This window comes from Rhincodon typus, chromosome 28, assembly GCF_021869965.1.
Source record: "Rhincodon typus isolate 14 chromosome 28, sRhiTyp1.1, whole genome shotgun sequence".
Taxonomy (NCBI): domain Eukaryota; kingdom Metazoa; phylum Chordata; class Chondrichthyes; order Orectolobiformes; family Rhincodontidae; genus Rhincodon; species Rhincodon typus.
This window is the reverse complement of record NC_063359.1, coordinates 13,849,712-13,877,560: the sequence shown is the minus strand read 5'-3', so window position 1 is coordinate 13,877,560 and position 27,849 is coordinate 13,849,712. Positions and strand designations below refer to the sequence as shown.

Here is a 27,849-nt window from a genome sequence, read left to right as displayed (position 1 = left end):
GGCCTGCTGTGTTCATCCAGCTCTACACCTTGCTATCTCAGATTTTCCAGCATCTGCAGTTCCTACTATCTCTGTAGGTTAGGTGTGTTAGCCATGAGAAATGCAGGTCATAGGGTACAGGGGTGGGTCTGGGTGGGATGTTTTTTAGAGGGTTGGTAACAGTAGCCTGTTTCCACACTGTATGCATTCTATATGAATTATATATATCTACGTAACAGTCAGTAATGGTGGCCTGTTTCCACACTGTATGCATTCTATATATCATTCTACATGAATTATATATATCTATATAACAGTTGGTAACAGTGGCCTGTTTCCATACTGTATGAATTCTATATATCCAGGTGCTAATTGTGACAATTTCTAGTGTGCTGGTTATTTATTAACACCGAGGACAGAATTTTGTAAGGGTTGAGTGACGTGGGCTATGGTGAGATATGTGACAGGATCAGGTGGCAAGTGGGCAAGGCTGATCTCAACATCATCTCACTCCCATCTTTTACACTTTTCTTCAGAGCATGGCAAGATTCTCACCATGCAAATGTTGAGTTGCCAACTGACAGTGACTGACACTTGTTAAACTATGGTTGACATCCCAACTCACCTCATTAATATTCAGGTTCTAATCTTACTAAAATCACCCAACAAATTAGACATCAGGTAATCTCAACACGGAAATCAGAGAGCGTACCTGGTGGATGCAGCTCTCTGCTCGGTCCAAATGACCTTCACGTTGCAAACTGGGCACCAGCATTTCACAGCACACATGTGGGGAGGCAATGGCCTAATGGTATTATCACTAGATTGCCAACCCAGAAACTTGTCTAATATTCTGGGGACCTGGGTTCAAATCCTGCCATGGCAAATGGTGAAGTTTGAATTCAATAAACAATCTGGAATTAAGGGTCTAATAATAACCATGAAACCGTTGTTGATTGATTGTCGTTCACTGATGGCCCTTTAAGGAAAGAAATCTGTCATCCCCAACTGGGCTGTGACTCCAAGGCCACAGCAATGTGGTTGACACTCAAATGACCTCTGGGCAATTAGTGACGGGCAATGAATGTGAGCCTTGTCAGAGATGCTCACATCCCATGAATGAATAACAAAATATGAGCACTGGTCACATGCACCTCACTCCACAGTCATTGCCATCCAAAATGTGTCGACACTCACAAGGCACATCTTCAATCCATTATAGAACACTTCCACAGTTGAATGCTCACCTCCGTCTACACCAGCAACTACCATTGTAACACTGCAGCAAGTGCTCTATGCATTCATGTACTCGTTAAGCTCCTAGTTGACATCCCAATTCACCCCATTCATATTCAGGTTCTAATCCTACCAAACAAACTAGACATTGGGAAACCTCAACACGGAAATCAGAGAATGTATCTAGTGGATTCAGCTCTCTACTTATACCAAATGACCTCCATGTCTGCATCTCCAGCTTCTTTGCTTGGTCTCATAGCACTCACCCACTATGAGCTTGTTTGGACACTCACAGCCTAATACTGCCTTGGCTTTTTGTACTTTAACCCCTCAGCCAGAGATTCCAGCACTACATTACAGCTGTCTTGCTCCGCAGTTTTTTTTTCGTTGAGCATTCCTAGTTGCTTGTGAGAAAGTGAGCGTGAGCTGCCTACTTGAACTGCTGCAGTCCACGTACTGTAGGTTGACCCACAATGCTGTTACAAAAGGAATCCCAGGATTTTGACCCCTCCACAATAAAGGAGTAGCAAAATATTTCCAAGTCAAACTGTTGGGTGGCTTGGAGGGGATCTTGCAGGTGGTGATGTTTCCATGTATCTGCTGCCTTTGTCCTTCTGCATGGAAGTGGCCGTGGGTTTCGAAGGTGTTATGTAAGGATCTTTGGTGAATTTCTGCAGTGCACCTTGTCGATAGTACACACAGGGTCTACAAGCATTGGTGGTGGATGGAGTAGATGTTCGTGATGTGGTGCCAATCAAGTGAGCTGCTTTGTCCTGGACAGTGTCACATTCATGAGTGTTGTTGGAGTTGCATCCCTCCAGGCAAGTGGGGAGTATTCCATTACACTCCTGAGTTGTGCCTTGTAGATGGTGGACAATTCTGGGGAGTCAGGAAGTGAGTTACTTAGCGCAATATTCCTCGCCTCCAATCTGCTCTTGTAACGACTGCTCAATGGTAACTCCAAGGATGTTGATAGTGGAGGAATTCTGTGATGGCAAGGAGCAATGGTTAGATTGTCTCTTAATGGTGATGGTCATTGCCTGGCATTGGTGTGGTGTGAATGTCACTTGCCACTTGTCAGCCCAAGCCTGGATACTATTCAGATCTTGTTGCATTTGCACACGGACTGCTTTACTATCTGAGGAGTCACGAATGGTGCTGAACATTGTGTAATCATTGGCGAACATTCCCACTTCTGACCTTATGATGGAGGGAAGGTAATTGATGATGCTATTGAAGATGGTTGGGTCAGGGCACTACCCTGAGGAATTCCTGGAGCTGAGATTACTGACCGCCAACAACCATGACCTTCTTCCAATGTGCCAGGTATGACCTCCAACCAGCAGAGAGTTTACCCTCTGATAACCGTTGATTCCAGTTTTGCTCGGGTTCCTGGATACCAAGGGCTGTAACTCTGGAATTCAGCTCTTTTGAACTGGTGCTCCATGTTTGAACTGAGTCTGTAATGAGGTCAGGAGCTGAGTGGCCCTGGCAGAACCCAAACTGGGCAACACTGAGTGGGTTGTTGCTGTGTAACTGCTGCTCGCTCTTGATTACACCTTCCATCACTTTACTGATGATCGAGAGTAGACTGATGGGACGGTAATTGCCTGGGTTAGATTTTTCCTGCTTTTTGTGTGCAGGCCATACCTGGGCAATTTTCCACATTACATAGAAACATGGAAGATAGGAGCAGGAGACCATTCATCCCTTCGAGCCTGCTCTGCCATTCTTCACAATCATGGCTGATCATCCAATTTAATAGTCTAATCCTGCTTTCTCCCTATAACCTTTGATCCCATTCACCCCAAGTGATATATCTAGTCGCCTTGAATGTTCTGGCATCACCTACTTCCTGTGGTAATGAATTTCCACAGGCTAACCACTCTTTGGGTGAAGAAATGTCTCCTCATCTCCATACTAAATCGTCTACCTCGAATCCTCATATCATTGTCAGGTAAATGCCAGTGACGGAACTGTACTGGTAGAGCTTGGCTAGGGGAGCGGCAAGTTCTGGAGCACAAGTCGGCAGGACAATTCTGGAACGCTGTCAGGGCCCATTGCCTTAGCAGCATCCAGTGTCTCCAAGCGTTTCTTGATATCACCTGGAGTGAATCAAATTGGCTGAAGTGGTATTGGAGGAGACCGAGATCGATCATCCACTTGGCACTTCTGGTTGAAGATTGCTGTGAATGCTTCAGCCTTATCTTTCGCACTGATGTTTTGGACTCTTCCGTCATTGAGGAAGGGAATATTTGTGGAGCCAGTGAGTCATTTAATTGTCCACTGCCTTTCATGACTGGATGTGGCAGGGCTGCAGATCTTAGATCTGATTATTGGTTGTGGGATCACTTAGCTCTGTCCATCACTTGCTGCTTATGCTGTTTGTTATGCAAATAGTCCTGTTTGGTGGCTTCACCATGTTGACACCTCATCTTCAGGTATGCCTGGTGCTGCTCCTGGCATTCTCTCCTGCACTCTCTGAGTTGATCCCCTGGCTTGATGGTAATGGTTGAGTAGGGAAAATGGTGGGCCATGAGGATTGTGCTGGAGTACAAGTCCGATGCTGTTGATGGCCCACAGTGTCCCATGGATCTTGACTTGCTAGATCTGTTCAAAGTCTGTTCCATTTAGCACAGTGAGAGTGCCACAATACACAATGGAGAGTATACTTAATGTGAAGGTGGGACTTTGTCTCCACAAAGACTGTGCAGTGGCCACACCGATACTGTAGTGGACAGATGCATCTGCAGCCAGCAGACTGGTAAGGATAAGGTCAAGAATATTTTTCCCTCCTGTGGTTCCCTCACCACCAGCTGCAGACCCAGTCTAGCAGCTATGTCCTTTAGGATCTGACGAGCTCGATCAGTAGTGCAGCTGCTGAGCCACTCTTGATTTTGATTATTGAAATTCCTCGCCCAGATTACATTTTGCACCCTTGCCAACCTCAGTCAAAAGAGAACAGTACATGGTAATCAGCAAGAGTGAGCAATGAAGTGCCAAGTGATATTTATGCTAGGGCTTGTTCTCATGGCTCACTGTCACTGAGTATGTAAGGGCTGCAAAGACATATTAAAACTGATATGCAGATCCATTGATGATAAACACAAGAGATGATCACAGAGCTCGATTATGACTTTACAGGGTCCAAAACAGCTGGGGCATTGGTACTCATATGTAGCAACATGGACAGATGATGCTCAATGACAATGTTCACAGCCAGCAGTGAGACACTGATATCAAAAGTCACAAAACTCAATGGATCAGGGCTTCCCTCTGAGTTCCTTCTCAAGCTGCTTCTCCCAGCTGCTTCAGTGTGATGCCATATAGCTTCAGGTTTTCCTTAAGTGTATCTTTGCAGCACTTGCCTGGCCAACTTTTGTTTGTTTTGCTAGACACTAGCTCTCTGTACAGCAACTGGCTCAGAATGTGATGGTTCACCACTCTAATTACATATCCAACACACTTCAGTAGGGCTTTCAACAGCATTGCCTCACTACTCAATATTGACTGGACTCGCGCTAAAATTTCAAGATTTTTGCAAACCCATCTTGACAACTAATGCTGAGAGTAGACAAAATGTAGATCAGGGAAATTGTTCCAATTGTCTTATGTATTTAAATCCAGGACTCAGATCCATAAAAGTTAATGCCAACAGGATTGCACATCTGATCTTTGTGGATAGTCTAATGTTGTGATGGTTGCATGCTCTGGTTGTGAGTACCCAGCTCACTTTCCTGATTCTGGCTGGTATCCTTTTTTAAGTAAATCATTGCTGATAGTTCCAAGGTATTTAAAGTTTTCAACATTCTTCAACTCTGCATCATTATTCTAGGTCATTGACATATATCAAATAAAGCAGTTTCAGTACCAAGTTCTCAGTGACACTACTCCAATTTGAAGTTGATGAACAAACCCTACTACTGCTCAGCCAATTTCAGACACATACGTAATTTCCCCTTTTATTTACAATTTTTGCTAATAAGCCTAGAAAGTAGTATCTTTCAATTACCTTTAGAATGCCCAGAAATATCAACCTCACTAGCCTCATCCACCATTTACGTTACTTTATCAAAAAAAAATTCAATCAAATTAGTCACTGCAAATTCTAGTTTTCATTTATTAACCCGAGGTTTGCCAAGCGAAAAACAATTTTAGCTCAAATGAATGTCCCCATCTCTGACATTAAACTAATTGACTTTCATTGTCAGGTTTATCCCTCTCCTCTTCATTAAACCACAGTGTGACATTTGTAATCCTCCAGTGCTCTGGCACCGTTCCAATATCTACAAAGGATTGGAAGCTTGTGGCCAGACCTCCACAATTTCTATGCTAATTTCTCTTGGTAACTTAGCTTATTCGGCTTGGGTGACTTTGCTACATTTCAGTATTGTTAATGTCTTAGGTGTCTCCCTATTACTCTATCTTTTTTTACCCTACCAAGATCACTATTTATCTCCTTTACTTCTACATTGGCACCATTCTTCTGTATGGGGAAATTCAGATATAAATACTCACCATGCCCTCTATATCCACAAGGAGTTCTCCTTTCTCATCTCCAGTGATGCCAAACTTGCCTTCACTATAATTTAACTATTATGATTCGTAAAAGACTCTTTAGCTTGTTTTTAATCTTCTTGCTATTTACTCCTCGCTCTTCTTACTTCATTCTTCAATGATGCCCTGTCTTTTTGGATGGATTTTTTAGTGAATTATGAATTTGGCATTTACAATAAATTTCCTTTCTCTGTTTCATTTCAAGCTCTGTATCATTTGCTGTGCAGAGATGCAGATCCTTTGCCACACAAGATAATTTGTCCTAGCCTGTACTTGAAATATCTATTCATTTGGCTTTTTCATAATCCAAATCTATCTCAGTGTGCCCTGCACTTCACTTCTCACACCCTCACCCCATCTGATCCCTCCGATTTCTGAGCGACTCTTCATTCTGATACTGTTCCCCTCTCTCAGACCTTGGTGCATTTTCCTGTCTTATACTCCATTCTGGTGTTCAGCCCCCTTCAAATTATTTTCAACTTTCTCAAGAGTACCAGGTAATAGCATCGCAAAGGTATCAAGTCCAGCCATGTTGCAGTGTAACTCATTTGTCTTGTACAGCTCCCTCATACCCCAGAGTTATTTACCTCTACTTCACAAATCTAAAGCCCTCCCTGCTGCACCAATTCCCTGCCACACATTTAATTGTCTTCTGTCTTTTTTCATGTAGCATCGTTGATGTCCTTGGGATTCTAATCAATGCTTAATTGTGCAATGATATCACATTGGGGCAGGCAGAAGTGGCAGGTACCAAGAACTTCTTTAATTGGAACAGGAACTAAAGCTGAGCTTTTGGTACCATCAAGCAGCACACTCTTAACCATCTAAGCAAACCAGATCTTGTCCCATCTTATGTTACTGATCCTATACACACAGACACATAACTTTGGAAGTAATTCGGAGATTACCAACTTAGAGGTCATGTTTTTCAACTACTTCTTTAGTTCCTGAATCACTTGCGTGTTGGGAACCAACCATTTTTAGAACTTCAGCCTTGGTTCCAACATGGATATTGACATCAGAATGTACTCGCATCCTACAACATGTTCTGCACTGTTTAAATAAAATCCTTTCCCCAGGCACCAAGGGAGTAACTCATGAAGTGAGGCTAATATTGCTGGTTGTAGAAATACCTTCCTGTCCTCCTTGGCTATTGATTTCCCCATGACCACAGCATTTCTACAACTGCATACTTGTTTCTTCTTGTTTTCTGTGCCTCTCTTTGCAATTTCTTTTTGCTCCTGGGCACTGTGGATGTGCTCTTGACTATATTCCCCAGAGGTGTTATCACCTTAACCTGTATGAAGCACTGAAAAATGGTTTGAGCATACTCAGCCCTGTAGGATTCTGCATTTTTTTTTTACCCCTTTTGACCCTGCTGCTTGGCCACTCATATCTTGTCATCCTGGACTTCCTTTAGTTCAGGGATGGTCACCTCCAGGAATGTGCACTCCAGGAAATCATCAGCCTGTATGTCTTGGAGTAAACCCCCAGGTGCTCCCCAAGCTTGGAATTCCTAACTTGACTTCAAGTGACTGGAGGTACTTCCTACATTCATGGCTGTCCAGGGCATTTCAACCACTGTGGATGGCCTATAAAGTAGAAGCCCATCATTTTGCTTCAGAGTCTGTCTGGTTTTAAGTATAGTAAACATTTTTTTACTCAATACTTTAGACTTCTTGATGCAAATGGTCAATGCAAACTCATTGCATGCATGAAAGAATCTGTCCATTTGCTGCTGAATGTGTTCCTTAGTGGTACAATTAATCAGCATTAATACTATGATGCTGAAGATCATTGTTGGTTTCACGTATCAAAGCTCCACAACTACCAGTAATCTGTCACTTATTGCTGAATCAACATGTACATTGCAAAAGCTGTAACTGTAATGTCCGGGCTAGACAAGGCAGCATGGAACAACAACAAACTAATAGAAAACACCAAACTGTGGGCCTACCGGATCGACATCCTTAGTACACTCCTCCAGAGGAGTGAACCCTGGACAACATGTGCTTTGCTTGAGGCAATGCTGAACAGTTCCAACACAGTGTGGAGCTGGAGGAACACAACAGGTCAGGCAGCATCAGAGGAGCAGGAGAGTCGACGTTTCAGGCCTAGACCCTCAGGATGATGGGTCTAGGCCTGAAACATCGACTGTCCTGCTCCCCTGATGCTTCCTGACCTGCTGTGTTCCTCCAGCTCCACACTGTATTCACTTCAACTCCAGCATCTGCAGTTCTTGCTGTCTCAAAATGCTGAACAGTTTCTGTCTTCCTACTTCAGACATAGCTTCAGCATCTCTTGGTGAGACCAGGTCAACAACTCAGTGGTCTTTGAGTATGGTACATCCATCAGCATGCACTCATAATGACACCAACTGTGTCTTTACTGACCCCACCACATTCATTGAATGGACAATGGCCGCACATGCAAAGGCCTACATGTCATCCAGCTCTACACCTTCTGTAGGTAACCTGGCCATTGGATCACCACCTGCTGAAACTCCACAGCTGCACTCCAAAGACACTTGCAAGATGTGAAGATAATGGGTATTAACACAGACAACTGGAGACAGCCAAGACCTTTGGAAGCTGACTGACTGCAGGGAAATAGAATGGAAAGCTCAGCTGACTGAGAATAGGGTCAATAGAAACCAGACAACAATTAATTCTGCATCTTGTCAGCCCTCTGTTAGCATCACAGTGAATGTAGCAGAGATTGTCAGACCAGAGCAGGCACCTGAGCCACATGAGGTGGTGTTTAACACAGACTTGGTGAACAAAATGAAAAATATTCTCTCATTATTAGTAAGGCTGCCTGAGACAGAAAATTCTTATCTGTATTATTTAATAGGTTCTGTATCCTTAAATTTTATTTAATGCAATTTGACTCCCTTTAATGTTGGTGTCCTGTCATTAGTTAATTTTAATTAATTTTGGTTAATTATTCTGATTATTTTTCCTGTTGCCCTTGGTTTAAATTACTTAGTACCTGCTTCCCACAATGACCAAATGCCCAATCTCTTGTCAAATTTTTGTTGCCACCTTGATAAGCGACCAGTCATTGAGAACATCTGCTTCAGCATATATTTCTGTAATAATTACCTTTCAGGAAGGCACTAGCCCCAACAGGTCAGCTACAATAATTAATGCCTCATCAGAAACCCAGTTGTTTGATGATTTATTGCCACAAATTTGGAGTTTAGTAGTTAAAAATGTGAATACCTGCACTACTCACCTCTTACTTCACCATGAATTCTAACTCACAATAAATTTCCCTGACATGCTGTTTAGCAAAATCTTTCGGCTTAGCAATTTCACCCAGTTCAGTGCATTGACCTCTGATACTTACTAATTACAATATTACATGCAAACATATAATCATTGAAACTATTTGAGTGACTTGATCCAAAACAGCAGTCATTTATTATCCAATCCAAATCCACTGGTATATGTAAGATTTAGGGGGTACCGCTGCCAATTGAAAATGTTTGGCAAATCTGTTTATAGCACTGCTACAATATCCTGAAATGGACTGAAAAAGATTACTGACATGTACCTGTTGGCTTGGAATATATCATCCAATAAAAAAGAGCTGCAAGCACTTCTTCCTCCCAAAATGATGACATTTTGTCTTTAAAGTTACACTTAACTGGCTGATTTAACTGATTTACTGGCATTCACTGATTAGCATTTCACTTAATCAGTCAGCGTTCCACCATCCAGAAAGTGCTTATGAAAACAAACTAAACATTATGTATTATTTAATTTAATTTAATTTAATTGACCACTACAGTTAATGATGTGAATCAATTGGCTTTCCATCTAAATTCTAAGTGTTCAGTTTTATTTAAAATTACATTGTGCATGTCATATAGAGGAGGAAAAGAATTCTCTTTAATTTAGCTAAATAAAACAGCATGAAAGAAACTTTGGGGGTTAATTACTTGTAAAATTAAGTTTCCCATCTTCCCATATTTGGACCGTAGAGTGTTTTTATTTTGAGCGACTTGTGTGAAAAGGGAAACCATTAAATTGGGAAGCAAACACTTAATTTTATTTTTACTCAATAAAATCGATTTTCCACTCAAGTTTTATTGATTAGATTTTAAAGATTTCAATTAATTTTCATCATCTGCATAGTGAACATAAAATGTCAAGCTGTAATCCCACACCTTTGCTCTATTTTGATTTTCTCAAACTTCAGCATAGTGAATCCATTCTGTACTTAAAATATTGATACCCTTTTGACTAAGATGGCTTTAACTTGTTCTGATGTAGAGTTTACCTCTGAAAGAGGAACTTGCCTCTGCATTTCAAAATTTTGACTCATTTTCCATCATTGTCAATTTTCATCTCTGGATGGCTCCCTGTCTCCAACAATGCCTATTACACTAATCAGTACAAATATTTCTTTGATAGGGTTTGCTTAACAAGAATGATTTGGTAGAAAGAATGTTTTGGGAAACACACAATGTAATTTTGGTTAAGCTTCTTCACAAAGAGTGAGAAATTTGTAAAAGGTGCTGTGTCCCACAGGCAGATTGCAGAATGAACGGATGGAATTTACGCCTCATTCAAAATCAATGAGTGGAATTTTCACTTCCATGTAAAATTAATAGATGGAATTTTCTACTATTCATAGTCAAAGGTTGAAATCTTCTTTTCCATTCGTAGTCAATGATTATAATATGCCTTAATGTTGCAAGTGAATGGAGCCTGAGCTCTAACACATCCCTCTTTTATTGTTTGCTTCCCACCAAAATGTATCTTATCTATCTCCACTAGGAGTTATCATGCTATTCCTTGGGCGGGGTTATCAGATGCATAACTATCTCTGTAGCTGTCATCAATGTCACTTAATGATAATCAGCTGACAAGAAATCCAGTTTATCCAGTTAGAACAAGTCTTGCACATTTTATGTTTGCCCTTCCCCCTTAATTAAATACTTTTAATGTGTCACCTAACCACATGTTACTTCAACTAATTCATTCAGAAAAGTCAAATCTCAATGTAAATTGAGAATGAGCTCTGATGGGGATCATCGGAATGGACACCTAATGTCCTGTCACCTTTGGCACAAAAACATGCCTCCCTCAGCATTGGCCCCAGTACCGACAACTTCATTGTCACTGCTTATCCCCACCATGTGAATGAACGATTTCATCTCAAGCAAAATAACCTGAGATGCGGTTGCTACATAATGTCTAACAGCATGATAACATGTGTAACTTCTACTACACATTTTCAATACAAACCTCCACAACCCCAACTTACGATTTTAGCAGGATCCACAAACTCACCTTATGATTTTACTCCCAGACCAAGTAAAAATACCGCATTCTATTGAGGTAAGATGCAAGCAAGGGAACATTCTTACAGGAAATGGACAAATAAATATTTTCTCTGGTCAATGGATGAAATTTTTACTCCTATTCATGATCAATAATTAGACTATGAATCATATAAAGTTAGTATGTGGTTGCACCAAGTGATGATGAAGGCAAATAGAATGTTGTTGTTTTTTGCAAGGGGGATAAAATATAAAACTAGGGAAATTTTACTGCTGTTGTAGAAAGTGTTGGCAAGACTACAAGTGAAGTATTACAGTTTTGGTCTCCTTATTTGAAAATATATAAATAATCACTCCTTATGCAGTTCAAAGAAGGTTCACTTGATTCTCTCCTAAAATGAAGGGCTGATTTTAAAAAGAAATGTTTAACATCTAGACCTATACCCATTGGAGCACACAATAAAGGCAGTGATGAGAATAATTGTTTTCTCGTAGTTATTAGAGTGTGAAATTCTCCACAGAAGCTAGTGGAGGCTGGCTCTTTAAATATATTCAAGGCTGAATTGAATAAATTGTTGGTAGACAAGGAGATCAAGAGTTACATGTGCAGACATGAAAGTGGAGCTTAGAGTCCACTCAGGTCACCATTCATACTGAATGATCGAGGAGTCTTGAAGGGCCAAATTACGTACTTATGCCTCCTTCAGTGCTTACTTCTGTCAACATATACCTCATTTACCTCCACTGAAATCATCATTCTATTCTCAGGGTAGGGTCATAACAATTATATCATAAACCACAAATATATCACAAGTATTGAGCAGTTTCCTAAAAATACTTGCTGTAAGAAACCATTGTGGTTACATTTCTTTATCTATTATTTATGGAGCATCAATCTCTGAAAAGAAACTTTTGACATTATTCTTCTCTTGAATCCAAATGGCACTTGTTGTATTATCACCCAAAAGACAGTGGCAATTTGGCATTAACATTCATTTTCTCTTCTTTTCTTGTGTCAGTTTCTTCTCCAAAGATGTTATATTCAAATGCAAATGTGGTTTCCATTAATGTACTTTAAAAACTGAAACCTGTCCCTTTGCTTTTACTCCTACAAACATTATATTTGACATATATACTACAAATTGTCCCAATTGCATCATTTATGTTCTGGAATCTATATACAATTTCCAAAACGACTTTAACCTCATTGGATAAAAGCAACTACACACAGCCCAACGAGTTGACAGATTAGATGTATAATTATATAATTGATAGCATTTATGTTGGTAGATTTATAGTAAGAGCAATACAAATTGTAGATGGATGAAATTAGGGAAAAGAGCTTTGTGATAGCTAATACGCAGAATAGAAAAATTAAGTTTTGGATTAGTTGAGTCAAACATAGGACAGCAGCACAGAGGACATTGGAAAATACAAGGTGACAAAAATACGTGAAATCTTGGCAGAACTTGGCAATTAGCTGGAGTTTTTGATGTTTCAGTGTACAAATAGACATCTTTAATGGTGAACCAGATATCAGTCATGAAACTTCGTTCAGAGTCAAGTACAAGATCAAAGTTGTGCACTTTTGGCAAGAGCTTCAGCAGGCATTCAGGATGGGGAATTTGATTGGGACCAAACAAATGGTTTTGATCTACCAGTATTGAGTTGCAAGAAGTTCTGTCTTGTGCATGACTTCAATGCACATATGAAATACAATAAGTTAGGCAAATATTTGAATACCACAAAACTAAGGTTTACAACAGAGTTCTTTTAAGCTCATATGAGCCCTTCTCAAACATATTCAGAGAACTGCATGGCAAATATTAAAAGTCTAATATTTTAATGCTCTTTGGGATGGTCTTAAGTGATGAAAATATCATGGAATGTAAGTCCTTTTTTTTCTCTTTACTTCAATTAGCGACTATCAGTTAGAGTATATTATTTGGAATACATAGCATTCTTGAAACTCCTCACCCTGAACATCATTTAGAAAATAGTTTTTAGTTCCCTGAAGTGGGAAAGTATGCCTTCCAAATGAATAAGTGAATATAACTTTAGTACAAATGCCTTTTGGTGCAAATTAGTCTACTAATTTTAATAATAAAATACGACACTCGATTTGAGTCTGATGTTGCACGGTGATGATGTTTATGTACATCTTGCATATTCATATACTGTGTGTTGGGGCCTGTTGTTACAATTTTAATCTCTGAAAGGTGGTTGATGCTAGCATTACCAAATCAATCAGATAGAGACCAAGTCAGTACAAACCAAACTAACCCACCTCACAGAACAAATGCAACATGATTTCTTGAAAGCAGAGGAAATCGTTATTTGAAAAGTCACTTCAGAAGCAAGCTAATAACAAAGTACAGGTCAGTGCTTATATTTGTGAGCCTGCCACTGGTTGACAGTTGTATTTTCTACCTTAGAGGGCTTTAAATCTGATGTGAATCCAATTCTCTGTCAGGATTCACACATGTGCAATGTCCAGCAGAAAGTCCATGCCACATTTAGCCCTTCACTGCTCATGATCACTAAGGCACAGTCACATTCTAATACCACTCCATTCCGGTTATTTAATTTGTATTTGAGACCTTCCTGATCTGTCCCACTCAGCCACTTCTGAGGAGTCTAATAGTTAGCATAAACTGATCAACTTGAAATAATACAGTTTCAATGTTGCACATTGCTGCAAACTCCGTCCTATTTGTTATGATTACCTCCTCAAGGCAGCTCTGAACGTGATATTCACATGTTTAGGAAATTACTACTTGTAACTGAATTAAAAGCTGTCCCCTCCACCTGTTATTTCAGTTCCAAAAAAGCTTTACTTATTGAATTTAACTTAAATGATATCAACCTCAAATTACTTTTTCCATTGGCTTTGTTCTGGATTTTCCATTATAATTTAAGTTTTTCACTCATTCAATGTAAAATTTCTCTCATTCTATTCAAGTTGCAATTCATATGCATTTTTAAAAACATAAGTAGACCTTATAGAATTCAATCTTAGCTTTAAAAAAAAGTTGAAGAGTCAGCAATGTGCTATTTCAAAGATTTGTTGATCTAAAATTGGTGTAATCATGACACATTTTCAAAACCTTTTCAAAGACAATAATACGAACGCTGAATATATCCAACTTAAATCAGAGCCGGGACTCCTTCACCACAGATATGTTGTTTACACAGTGCCCGCCTCCAGCCTAACAAATATGTTTTCTTAGTTCAGCCAAATTGACAACTTCCAGGTCAGATCCATGCTGAAACGATTTGTTTTGTAAAACGTACTGCGTATTTGTCAAGTGACCTACTTGATATGTGTCACCTTATACAGTGCACTTTGATTCACTTGAGAATAAAAACATGTACTGTACACATTATTTTAACTACCAGACATACTGGAATGAAAATAGAAAATCACTTGGTTTGCCTATTTTTCAGGTTGCATTGCAAAAAAGGAGTGTTGGGTGTTTCGTTCCAGTTTTCTGTTTAATACAGGAACATTTTTCTTCGTATTTGCCTATGTCAGACAACAAACTTCAAACAGGCCCCTCTGTATTCTGATCTACTAATCCAAGTAACCGAATTTGTAAACGCCTTTTGTCAGCTTCGTGCTGTCTTTGCCAGAGGGGCAACGGGATCCCACCGTATAAAAGTAGTCCAGATGTTTAGTGTACAAACCAAGCACATTTCAAGGGGAAACAAGGCAACTTTCGCTGCGCCGAAGTCATTCCCTGTCAGTGGGCAAACCGTCAAAAGCTCTTTCATTGCAAGTGTTCCGCCTTTGGCTTGCTGGTGAAGACTTTTTAAACAGATGTTAAAATTATTAATGCAGTTTGGAATTTTTGGGGGCTTTGCAAGTTTTATTCTAAGTCCCAATATCCTGGGAACTCTGTCGAAGAGCTAACTTTGTAAAACTACTATTTGTATGCTTTTTTAAAAAATAAAATGCATAATATCCATAGCCCTGTAATTTTCATTGCGCACTTTCAAATAGTTACATGACAGTTTATTTAAGCGCACTATTGCTGTAATAGGAAAGGACATTTGTACTTCAGATCATTCATGCCTCTTAGTCAAATTTAGCCAGATCAATCAATTATGTCCCGTTTCCAATTATATCCAATAAAAAGTGAAAGATTTACAACCAACTGCCCATTCAAACTTACAGTGTGCCAATGGCTACTAAGTCGTTTATGTTGATAATATTTGAGACAAAATTATTATATTTTTCTGTCATAACCCATTAAAATCCAATGTATAGTCCAATCTACTTACTGTAAAAGGTTTAAAACTCTTACAAGGAGTTCTACAATTTGCCTGAAATGGCGGGAAATCATGTGAGCAAAACCACTTAAACACTGGCATTCGGAGTATCAGCCAGGGGCGATCGATAAAACGTTGAATATCCTAGAGAACAAAAAAAAACGCTGCTTTCCTAAATTTTATTTTGAAGCACTCAGTGAACTACCGTGTGGTAAAAGTTCTATGTCAAACAAAATCTAAAGTGTATTTTACTCCTCACTTAATGGTATTGATAAACACAACACCTGTTACTCCTTAAAATATTCGCTTTTCTCTCGCAGATTATTAATTCAGTTGTCCCAAGCTCTTCATTGTCGCACCTAAAATAAATGATGATTTTAATGTTGATCAACTTTTGAAGACTTTGAGGAATCTAAACCTGTGAATATTCATTTGTCTTTCATTCAAACTGTCTCTCTCCCTCCTCCCGAGCAGAGAGACAGTTGCCTAAATCGTACGGGTAGCGTCTCTAATGTTGTAAGGGATCTGCGAGGTACACTTTCTTCTATCATCGCAGACTTCGCCCCGTGTTTGAGCTCTGTGTTGAGATCATGTTCAAATGGCGCTGAGTAAAGAGGTGACTCACTGCAGGGGTGGGAAATGCGAATTGAAGCGAACGAGAGGGTGCAGTTCGTATTTTGCCGTTTAAAAGTCTGCGTGGGAGCGCTCAGAATTCTGCCACTTCCCAATTAATGATCAACTCACTGAGCAGTCAAGGCCTACTCATCACTGAGATAGCTCAATGAGCTCAACCTAGCGCGCAGCGTGAATGCCACCACATCCCCGGCACAGCGCTGTGTCCAGCAACAGCAAGTGGCTGTCGCCAGCAAAACGCGCACGATCTGGACACCAAGTGGGTGTGAACGGGGCTGTTTTCATTCCGTTAGTTCGTTATAGATAGTCAGCTGACTGGGAAAACTGAAATAGTGCTCCTTTTTATTGACAGCAAGGTGAGTGAGGGGGTGGACAACGAAGGAAATAAATTGTAGCGGTGTTTATAAACAGAGCTCATTCACCAAGATGACAGGTGCTGTAGATGATTCGGCCATTTAGAATTCTCTTCGGTTATTTTGACGAATTGCTGGAAGTGTTGGGTCAAAATCCTGGAATTCCATCCCTAATGGCATTGTGGGTCAACCCACAGCAGGTGAACTGCAGTGGTTAAGAAGGCAGCTCACCACCACCTTCCCAAGGGCAACTAGGGATGGACAATAAATGATGGCCAGCTGGAGACGCCCACATCCCACAAAATGAATTTTAAAAGTGTGCGCGACTATAACGTTGCAAGTTTGTGGATACTTGGCTTAATTATCGAGTTTTGTCCATTACTTCCTTTATTTTTTTAATCAGCCAGTGGTGTTAATAGCTAACAATTATTTGATTTTTTTGTTTATGTTTATGATATAGATTTGTGTAAGACAAAACGCGGACTGTAATGACATCATTGTAGAAGCAACTGGGAGGAGCTAATAATCTCTTTCTGGGGAGTAAGTTAGTCCTTTCCTTTGAAGAGAAGTATTTCTAAATTATTGCACAATAAGCTCGAAACTCTTTGTAACTCGTTTCGCTTTATTAAAAGGCACCATTGCAAAAATAAACATTATCTTGTTATCAACCCTGTGGAAACAAATGAGCTGTATTCGGTCCAGAAGATATCGCCATAGGAAACGATTAACTTCTGCTCTAATCATATCACTGGCACTCTTTTACATGTTAAGACAGAGAAATATATGCTACCGCTGCCTCTGTGATGCCCACAACAGCCAACATACAACTGCCATTAAAACAAGTTGCGAAGCCAGAAGTTAAAGTGCTAGTTTGAGATGCGGTGTTGAAAAGGTAGCGAAGCAGAAATCACAACAGGTATTTGTGTTGTGGCAGGAAATGTGAATAGCTGGAAGCAGCTGTGCTTGCGACTATCAGTTACCCGGTTCGGGAATAAAAGCGCGCTGATTACTTGATTTGTTAAGGTAAATATGTTAAGAGAATCTGAAGCTTGAGAAAAGATAGCCACACACCTGCGAGTAGGTGTTTGCACTAATATTGACAACCGATATCTAATTGGGGAACCCCTCGTATTATTAGCTCAGTGCAAATCCTATCGGCAGAAGTGTTCTATGAATATAAACTGACAGCATCGTTAAAAAAGGAGACACCTTCACTCTTATTTATGCCGCACCTATTGGCGTGAAAACGAAATAAGTTCGAAATGATGAGCATATGGGTTTACAGAGGCAATGGGACATCAGGAAAAAAGATGCACGCGTTGAAGGGGAGTTCTGAAAACGAACCGTTACTAAGTATCCCGAATATCTCTCTCCCCTCTCCGTCGCTGCAAGTTCCAGCACTTTTTTTTCGCTTTCTCAGCCTGTTCTAGGTAAAAGGAGAAAGGCTGTGACATGACGCAAGCCTCATTGGCCCTGGTTAATTTTGGTTTCACTTCTTCCTCTGTATTGGAGGGCTGGCGGTGTGGGAGGAACACTAGCCTGACCAATGCGGTGCGGGAGGACCCCGGGAAGGGGGTTTCGACATCACACGGGCGCTTTCCAATCTTACAAGTGCTCTGAATTCACAAGCTAGTGGCAACTCTCATCCATTCGCGGTTTCTGGAAGTCATTACAAAGTCCCGCAATTCACATAGTCGGGCGAACCCAGTGCAATATTGCGGCGTTTAGCTCGACCTGAGGTGGAGTTGGGGGCGGGTTAGTGCTGGTAGGCAGTTAGCTGTCAAAAGGCTCCGGCACAGAACAAGAGTGAACTCAAACTAGGAGGAGGCCCCAGTTTACACACACACACATAAATCGGCGTTAAGATTAAACCTGAAAACCTATTCCTCCCCCTACCCAACTTGTTCCCCAGTAATCAGATCATACGAGAGACCAGAGAAAAATCTGAAATCCGGCTAAACTCGCAGCCCCCAACTGAGTTCTCAGAGAAAACGGAGCAACCTCCCGTTTATTTTTCTGTCTCGCCGTTTTGTACATTATATCGAAATACTATTGCAATGAGTTTTCAGGTGGAAAAATACTGGTAACATCCCACTGGTCGGTCGCCCTCTCTCACCATTGTGAGGTTAAATCACAGCTTCAGTGAAAAGGTCTTTCACCTGAAAAAAACACAAACATTTTCGAGCAAAAATCTCCCTTTTCCTCTCAGTCCCGAAACTTGTCCCCGATCGGATGAAAGCGCTCTCACAGATCAAGCCCGGATCGGCGTGTTTGAAGTGAAATTTCCAGCCATAACATCTGGAGGAGCTAGCGTGCACCTAAAAGCCCAGAGAGAGCACTCGTCCCGAATCACACATTCATTTATGTGTATATATATATATATACACACACAGAGGGAACAGGCAACAACATTCGCCGGTCACCTGTGGTTAAAACAACTCCATCTGAAACCACACACCGTCCTGCGCTGCGAAAACGCGCGAATTCAAAATAATAAATATTTAACAAGAAGCTTTTTTTCAAAATCTCTCCCTAAAGCAAGCAAAAGGGGGGTAAACGTCATCTCTGCTTTATAGCCGGTCTCATAAATCGCTGGGTGTTACCTCAGGTTAAACACTGTTTAAAAAAATAAGTTTTTTTAAAATTTTTTTACATTTAAGTTTGACTTCCCCACTCGCAATTATGACGGAATCTTTCATTGGAGAAAGTTATACGTCTGAAATGAGCACCAATCTCTGTCTCTCTCTCTGTCTCTGCGTGTCAAGGCACCTAAAGCTGGGATCCAAGTGGGAAATTTGATGTTTTCAAACTGATTGATTAGTCAGCCTTAATGTTACTAGAATCCTTTCAATGGGAACATTAGAAGGAGGTGCTTTAGTTGGTGCAGGCTGATAAATTAGCATATTCTTGTTTATACATCTCTGTTGCAAGTGCGTGTTTGGGGGGGGGGTAGAGGCAAGAAAAGGGGTCGTGTCTTATTAAGAAAACAGGTTACTCTGTAGCGGATCATTGTGATTGAGGCGGTAGAAGAGGAAACTCGTAAGCGAGCGAGAGAGAGCGTCTAAAGAGAGAGAGAGAGGGAGAGTGAAAGGGGCAGAGAGACTTGAGAGGGGAGCGAGAAAGACTTGCCTGGAGAGAAGATGCAAGTTTTCAGTGTGCTACCCGCCCTCTGTCTCTTAGCTCTGGCTGTGGGCTCGGAGTGTGACGGGCAGATGGCAAGCCGGCTCCGGCGCTCCAAACGTGCCCTCCTCCTGGCCCGGGATCACCGGCATGGCCCCGGGGCGGACTCCCCGGGATCGTGTGGCACGAGGCTGCCCCGTGGCAAGCGGGCAGTGCCCCTAGCACCTTCAGACCACCCTCCCCGGCTACAGCAGCAGCAACAGCCGGCACCGCACCACCACTACCACCAGCAGCAGCACAGTCAGGCCAGGCTGCTGTATTTCACCGGGAAGGGAAACCAGCTGCGCCTCCGAACCAGCACCGAGCTCCCCAGGCGGAGGTTCACTGTGGAAGTAAGGGTCAGACCTGAAGGGGGGCAGCGATCTCCAGCTGTCATCGTGGGTAAGTGTCAAGCGTTCGGAACAAAGCATCAACAAACAAAAACAAAAAAAATGTCAACCCAACTTTGTCCGCTTGCATAGTGATAACACGCGGGTTTATTTTGTACACAAGTTTTGTTTCGACTGCTTTTAGATTCTGTCAATAATCTCCCATTTGTTAAAACGTATACAGCAGATTTGACTCACTGGGCTATAGAGAAACCGAATTTCAAATTGAAAATTGAAGCGAACTTAAAAATCTATTAATCCACCACTTAACCCTAAATGTAACCACCACTGTCACCGTGACACGCTGTAAATTGCGATCTGGATAGACCTCCTCCCGGGATTAAGAATAGGATGCTGTCCCTTCAGTAATCATCAAAGTTTGATTGTCGTCAAATGCATCTTTTGCTTGATGTGACTTTCTCAGCCACTCCTGAGCCCCCTCCCTCTCTCTCTCACACACACACACAAACACACATACACACGGCGCGTAACGGGGCCACTTTAAGCCTCCTGATTCTATGAATGGTTTAAAATATAATTTTGAGTGAGGCGCGCCGTTCTGCCCGCGCTCACAGTGAAAGTGCTCGGCGCCTTTGATCCCGATCGCAGCCAACAGAGAGCGTAATCCCTAACTGAAAGGATCGCACAGTTACACACACACATACACCGGGGACAATGTTTTGCCTTGAACTCGTGTAAGCGATAATAAAAACAGTCACAAACCGTACTACTACGGCTATTGCAAAGGCTGCTCCCCGGCGCTCCACAAAACAAAAACAGGGAAGCGGAGATTTCGCGACCCCTCCCCCTTCCGATGTATTAATCTAAGCACCAAATAATGGAGCGAATTTTGAGGATCAGCACGTTGTTTTACAATTTACTGTCTTAGCCTCCCCGGTTATCATGGGTTTGAAGGAACTGACTTTTCTCTTGCACTCTTAACCCGGCGTTGTTAACTTCCATTGCGATTAAAGATGAGATTTGTCAAGCGACAGCATTAAAATCACGTTCAATTGAGGGAGGGGGGAGAAAGAAATCTCATCTGCAAGATAATCTGAGGTCAGTGCCTAAGGAGTGAGTTGTTCATGCAACGAGTCATTTGGGAGGTCGGGAGATGATCTGTTATCTCATCGCATGTGTAATCCTGTTTTCAATGTGACATTATTGTTTACGTCTGTGTTCGTGCGATACTATCTGCGAGACGAAGGATCGCGCCTCCTCCCCAGCCCTCACCCCCTCCAGTGAAGATTTCCCTCACGTTCGGACTCTCTCCCATTCCGCCCCCACCCCCCGACCCCACAACACCACCTCCCTTCTGTTGTGTAGGAGAGACCAGCTAAGACCCCGTAAACACCGGCATTGTACACACATCCCATCTCTCTTTTCACACGCAGAGCTGTGGGCATTTCTCTCGTGTTTCATTCTCCCCCCCCCCCCTCATCCAAAAGCGTGTGTTTCCAGCAGTTGGCGCGAATGTAGTTCGTGTTCGACAAGAGTTAATATCCACCTTAAAACGAAACGGTCTTCTAGCTCCCACCCACCAACAACAACAGACACACAAACCAGCCACTCCCCTTTCCTACGGAACGGTGACAAATACACCGACGGGATCTGAATCCGTTTGCAGAATGATGTCATGTTCCAATGAACAGCCTCGTACCTTCCACGTCCTGTTCTGATATTGCGTTAGATCTATTTAGATTCGCATTGGGTGGCCAGATAAAGTCGGTGGCGTGTGAGAAGAACCTTTTTTTTCAAAATTGTTTGTTAGTGTACAACTGAAATTGTCAGCTTGCTCTCTGAAAATCTGTCAGCGAATCATTAGAAAAAAAACAAAACTGCCCTTTTCAATAGCAAAGTAAGGCTGGATTTCTTTTTAAGAACACATCTTACTGACAAAAGGGATTCATAATTGGCCAGTAAAAGTCTGAGAGGCAATGAGTTTATTTTTAGTCAGGATTTTGTTTTGGCTTTGTTCAGAAAGGACTGTCAGCTGGGCGCTGCGCAGTTCAGTTTTTTGAGGATCGCCCTAACGTGTTTGCTTATTTTGAAGGGTTTGCTGCTTTAAAAAAAAAGTGTCGGGGGGTGGGTGCTGCTTTAGATCTGAACGCGAGAAAAATCCAGTCTGTTTTGTATGTGCCGTCCGGGATTTGTTGCTCAAAGCGAGGGCATTTGCTACAAGCGTTGACACAGACTGGATGGCGGTGTTGCCTCCTATCAGGGTCTCATCAGGTCGCGGTACCACAATAATGCAACAGCCCTCGGCTCGGCGGACCCGGTTGGTAGGTGTTTCGGGAAGATTCAGACCTGACGTGGTGGGATATTTGGAGGGAAGGGCTCTCTGCAATGCTGCGGAAAGCAGCAACCCCAATTCCCGTGCTTGCAGCTGGTCAATTGAGGAGAGGGAGTGGGGAGGGGGAGCTTAGTGGGCGTGACCATCATAAACCATTGAATGTTATTTCGCAGACCCGACGGGGGAAGAAAAAAAAATGAAAGGAAACGGATTATTTGAAACGCCAAGTGCCCAAAGCGCACAGGACAGGGTAGCGCCGACTGCAGTGAGCGCTCAGTAGTATCCTTTCAGTCATGGGGAAGGACACTTGCTCTGCATTGCGAATAATCCGTGCATTCTCAGGCTCGGCTCTTCTGCAAACCTGGGGTCGGCAACATCTGCTCCAGCCCACAGTGACAGTGTTTGAACCCGGGTCACGGAGTTGGGGGGGGGCGAAACGATCAGCACAGGACGCCGGCTGTCTCTGAGCAAGACACAGAACGTGTTGCGTCCACACCAAAACACGGAAGAAAATGAGTGCCGTGACGGGAGAGTTCCCTGTTTGGGTCAACGTTAGAAAAAGGGACATCCAGTCTTCCCCCCCCCCCCCCGCCCCCCACCATGTCTCTACCAAACCTTGCCCCTCCCCAGTTGTCCCCCCTCAGACAATGAGAAGCCCACCCTTCCGGAGTGAGGGATAAAGCCTCCTCTTTCTAGCCCCCACTCCCGCACTGGGTATACACACGCGTTCAGCTCCGGCCGATGGTGTCCAACCCGCTCGCTTTCTGATGGGCTTTCCCTTGGTGGAACCACGGGCGGAGCCAGACGGCCATCAGGCTCAGGGAAAGGATTGTGGTGGGGGGGGGGGGGATATGGGGCAAACCCACCTCACCTAACCCCTCTAGAAAAAAAGAGCCCCTCCTTAGAGAGAAGGCAAAACCTCCTCCTGATACACAGCGCGCAACTCACTCAGTTACACATACACACACATACAGAGCCTTTTAGGAAGGTGCGGACTGACTGGCGGCCTGACCGGGGTGGGATTCTCGCCGAATTTCCACTACCAAACACAATGCTGCTGAAATAGTCATAAAGAGCAAGAGAGAGAGAAAAAAAAGACTAACATTGCTGGAGAAACTCAGCAGGTCTGACAGCATCTGTGGAGAGAGAAACAGAATTAACGTTTCGAGTGCAGCACGACGTGGTGAGACTTGCCGAGTTTCTTCCGTGGAAGGGTCACTTGACCCGAAACGTTGACTGTAATTTCGCTCCACAGTTGCTGCCAGACCTGCTGAGCTTTTCCAGCAATTTCTGTTTGAGCAACTTTCCAGCAACTCTGTTTGAGTTTCTTCTGTTTGAGTTTCAGATTTCCAGCATGCGCAGTTTTTGTTTTTTTTATCATAACACGCTGGAAAGACTCAGCAGTGCCAGTCTATGGAGAGAGTTGATTTTTCAGGGCAACACACACTTCGGTTCCCCTCCCCACAGATGGTGCGAGACCTTTATTTCTTTTTAATTTCAGTTGTTCATTTGGTATGCATTGTTCAGTCCGTGCTATCGGCTTTAAGCAAGGTTTCCCAAAACTGGGGGAGTTGGGACACAAGTCGTGTTCTGATCAAAATGCAAAAGCCCTCGTTCTCACTGTTGCAACCATCAGTGAGAATTAGATATAAGCCTCGAAAAAAGGGTCACGGTGGCAGTAAGTTTGCGCATATTTAAGACTTCACCACGAAGAAACTGCTAAATCCCGCCCATTACAGAAATAAAGGTAAATAAAACATGCCAGTGAGAATTAAAGAGAGAAAAAACTGGACATATGTCATTACCTGGCTTACTGCCTCTCCATTATCTGCATTTTCTGTTTTTATTTCCCGGTAATTAGGGATATATGACTGTCCACAGGTCAAATCCAATCCAGTTAACTGCTGTCCCACCAGCCTCCCCAGTCATCAGTAGTCGTAGAATCATGGAGATGTGCAGCACGGAAACAGACCCTACTGTCCAACTCGCCCATGCTGACCGGATATCCTAAATTAATCTAGTTCCATTTGCCAGCATTTGGTGCATATCCCTCTAAACCCGTACTATTCAAATACCCACCCATTGCCTTTTAAATATTGTAATTGTACCAGCCTCCACTAGTTCCTCTGGCAGAAGTGGTGGAACATGTAATAGTGCTATGAAAGTGCCTGCACACAGCAATAACCTGCTGACTGGTGCTCAGTGTGGCTTCTGCTAGGACCATTAAGCTCCTGAAATCATTACAGCCTTGATCTAAACATAGGCAAACAGCTGGACTCAAGAGAAGTACAAGTGACTGCCATTGGCATCAAGGAAGTATTCGACTAAGTGTGGCATCAAAGAGCCCCAGCAAAACTGGAACTAGCAAGGGGAAGAACTTCCCAAAGATTGGAGTCACAGCTGGGTCAAAGGAAAATGGTTGTGGTTGTTGGAGGTCAGTCAGCTCGGTGCAGGACACCACTGCAGGAAGTCTTTGTATTCGTGTCGTCAGCCCAGCCAGGCCCTGGGACAAGGATGTAAATCAAGGTCCAACAACTGAGGTCTGGGGTTCAAGGGGGCTTGCTGTGCTCGGTTTGTGGGTGGGGTCACTGTGTTGGGGTTGGGAAATGGAGGCAGGTCCAGGGGCCTAGATCAGGAGTAACACTAGGGCCTGTGATTACTGTATCTACCCTGGACCCAAACATCTTGAGCTGCTTCATCAATGTCCTTCCTTTTAGATCAGAGGTATCGTTGATGACTGCACACATTTAATACCATTTACAACTTCTCAGACACTGAACCAGTACATATCTAAATTCAGCAAGACCTGGACAATATTCAGTCTTGGCCTAATTAATGACAAATTACATTCACACCACAAAGGTACCAGGCAATGGCCATCTCCAGTAAGAAAGAATTTAACCACCAAACCGTGACATTCAATGGCATATCTTGATTGAACTCTCTACTGTCAACATCTTGTGGTTGGGGGTGGGTTTAACTATTGACCAGAATCTTAGATAGACCAGCATATAAATACTCTGGCGACAAGAACAGGTCAGAGGGAAATCTCTGATGAGTAGCTCACTTCCTGACCCCACAGAGCCTGACCACCATCTGCAGGCCACAAGTAACTAGTATGATGGAATACTTTCAGTATGCATGGATGAATGCCGCTCCAACAACACTCAATAGGTTCAACACGTCAAAGTAGTCCCCTTGAATGGTACTCCATCCACTAACTAAACATTCACTCCATCATTCTCTGTTGCAGGGTGGCAGCAGTGTGTACCATCTGCAAGGTGCACTGCAGCAGTTCACCATGTATCCTCCCCACAGCACCTTCCAAATCAATGATATCTCCCATCTAGAAGGACACATAGGAATAACATCATCTGCGAGTTCCTCCCGCCAAAATCAGACACCATCCTGGCTTGGAACTATATTACCATATAGAGCCATACAGTTGTACACACAGAAACAGATCCTTTGGTCCAACTTGTCCATGCTAACCAGATATCCTAAATTAATCTTGTCCCATTTGCCAGCATTTGGCCCAGATCCCTCTAAACTCTTCCCATTTATGTACCTTTCCAGATGCCTTTTAAATGTTGTAATTGTACTTCCTCTGGCAGCTCATTCCATACATGCACCACTCTGCATGAAAAAGATGTCCCTCAGGTCCCTGTTATATCTTTCCCTCTCACCTTAAACCTATGCCCTCTAGTTTTGGACTCCCCTACCCTCGGAAAAAGACCTTGGCTATTCACCCTATCCATGCCCCTCATGATTTTATAAACCTCTATAAGGTCACCCCTCAACCTCTGGCGGTCCATGGAAAATAGCTTCAGCTTATTCAGCCTCTGCCTATAGCTCAAACCCTCCAACCCTGGCAACATCCTTGTAAATCTTCTCTGCACACTTTCAAGCTTGACAACATTTTTCCGATAGCAAGAAGACCAGAATTGGATGCAGTATTCCAAAAGTGGCCTAACCAATATCCTGTACAGCCACATCACGACATCCCAACTCCTACACTCAAGGCAGAGATCAATAAAGGCAATCATATCAAACACCTTCTTCACTATCCCGTTTACCTGCAACTCCACTTTGAAGGAACTATGAACCTGCATTCCAGGGTCTCTTTGTTCAGCAACACTCTCCAGTCCCTACCATTAAGTGTATAAGTCCGGCCCTTATTTGCCTTACCAAAATGCAACACCTCACATTTATCTAAATTAAACTCCATCTGCTCTGGGATCACATTCTGGAACTCCATTTCCAATAATACTGTGAGTAAATGTGGACCACAAGGACTGCATCAGCACAAGAAAGCAACTCACCACTTCTGAAGGCCAGCATTTGGACAACAAATGCTGGCCTAGCCAGCGATATCCAAACCCAATGAAAGTATAAACAAATAGATAATCAATAATCCCAGTTCTCCTCTTTTTCCACCATTAAATATATTTATGGCAATTAAAATAACCAGAACTAATGGAGACGAATCCAATTTATAGAATCAAATTTGAAGTAATACAACAGACTAACAGAGGAAAAATGAATTCCATTCAAAATTAGTGTTTGCAATTCATTAACTGAAATTGCATAAGAAATGGGTGACAGACACAGTAAGAAATACTGCTTGAAATTTAAATGAGGAAAGTTCTTTCTATATTGAGAACATATCGGATTGTGTGTTTGGCCTTAGTGCCCCTTGGTAGGAGGGGAAGAGACGGGCTGCACTGCTTGCGTTAAGTAACATTCCATCTTGCTAACCCTGTCCAGTATTCTCCATAAGTAGAGATAAGTTTATGTGCAATTTTGAACTGGCCTGTCCAGTTTTTCAGGGTGAGGAGTCTGTTAATCTGGTTTGCAGTTACCCAGTTGGAGGTTTGCAAATTACTAGTCAAGGAAGGAGGGAGAGTGAAAACAGGGAAAATGCTGGAATCTATTATTAATGAAGTAATAGCAATGTACCTAGAAAACCATAAAATTATCAGACAAAGCCAGCATGCTTTTATGAAAGGAAACTGTGTTTGACAAATTAGATTCTTTTGAGGATATAAGAATTGGAGTGGATAAAGGAAAACCAGTAGATGTTGTATATTTTGATTTCGAAAAGGCATTTGATAAACTGCCAGAAGTATAATATATTTGGGAGATCGGAGATTGTTTAACAGATAGATAGCAAAGAGTAGAGATAAATTAGACATTTTCAAGTTGAGAGGTTATAACCCATACATGCGTGTGAAAAAGTTACCCTTCAGGTTCCTTTTAAATCTTGCCCCTCTCACCTTAAACATATGGCCTCTAGTTTTGGACTGCCCTCACCCAGGGAAAAAGACCTTGGCTATTCACCCTAACCATGCCCCCCATGATTTTATAAAACTTTATAAGGTCACTTCTCAGCCTTCAATGCTCCAGGGAAAATAGACACAGCGTATTTAGCGTCTAAGTGTTTTTACATTAATTGCAGTTACAGTTCCAACCCATTGTTATATTCCACGTGTGCAGATGTTAATGAGGGCTGTGATGACAGCTTCCAGGAATCATTAGCTGAAGGGTAGGGACTGAAGAGGTAAGGAAAGCATATATGAGCATTTACTTGCCTCCCAAAAAAAAAGTAACAGACTGTTTCATTAGTGTAATAATTTCCATTTCCCACACCAACAATTCCGCAAACTTTCTGGATTAAAATTGTCA

The 27,849-nt window shown here is 42.3% G+C and overlaps 1 protein-coding gene across 1 annotated transcript in view; it reads left to right on the top strand.

Moving 5' to 3' along the window:
• The first annotated feature begins 19,360 nt into the window (after positions 1-19,360).
• Positions 19,361-27,849, top strand: part of LOC109913486 (pappalysin-1-like) — a 277,630-nt gene continuing 269,141 nt past the window's right edge. Inside the window, exon 1 of the mRNA XM_048613637.1 lies at positions 19,361-19,884. Within this exon, the coding sequence (XP_048469594.1) occupies positions 19,464-19,884 (421 nt within the window). The 5' untranslated portion in view covers positions 19,361-19,463. The remainder of the gene's footprint in view (positions 19,885-27,849) is intronic.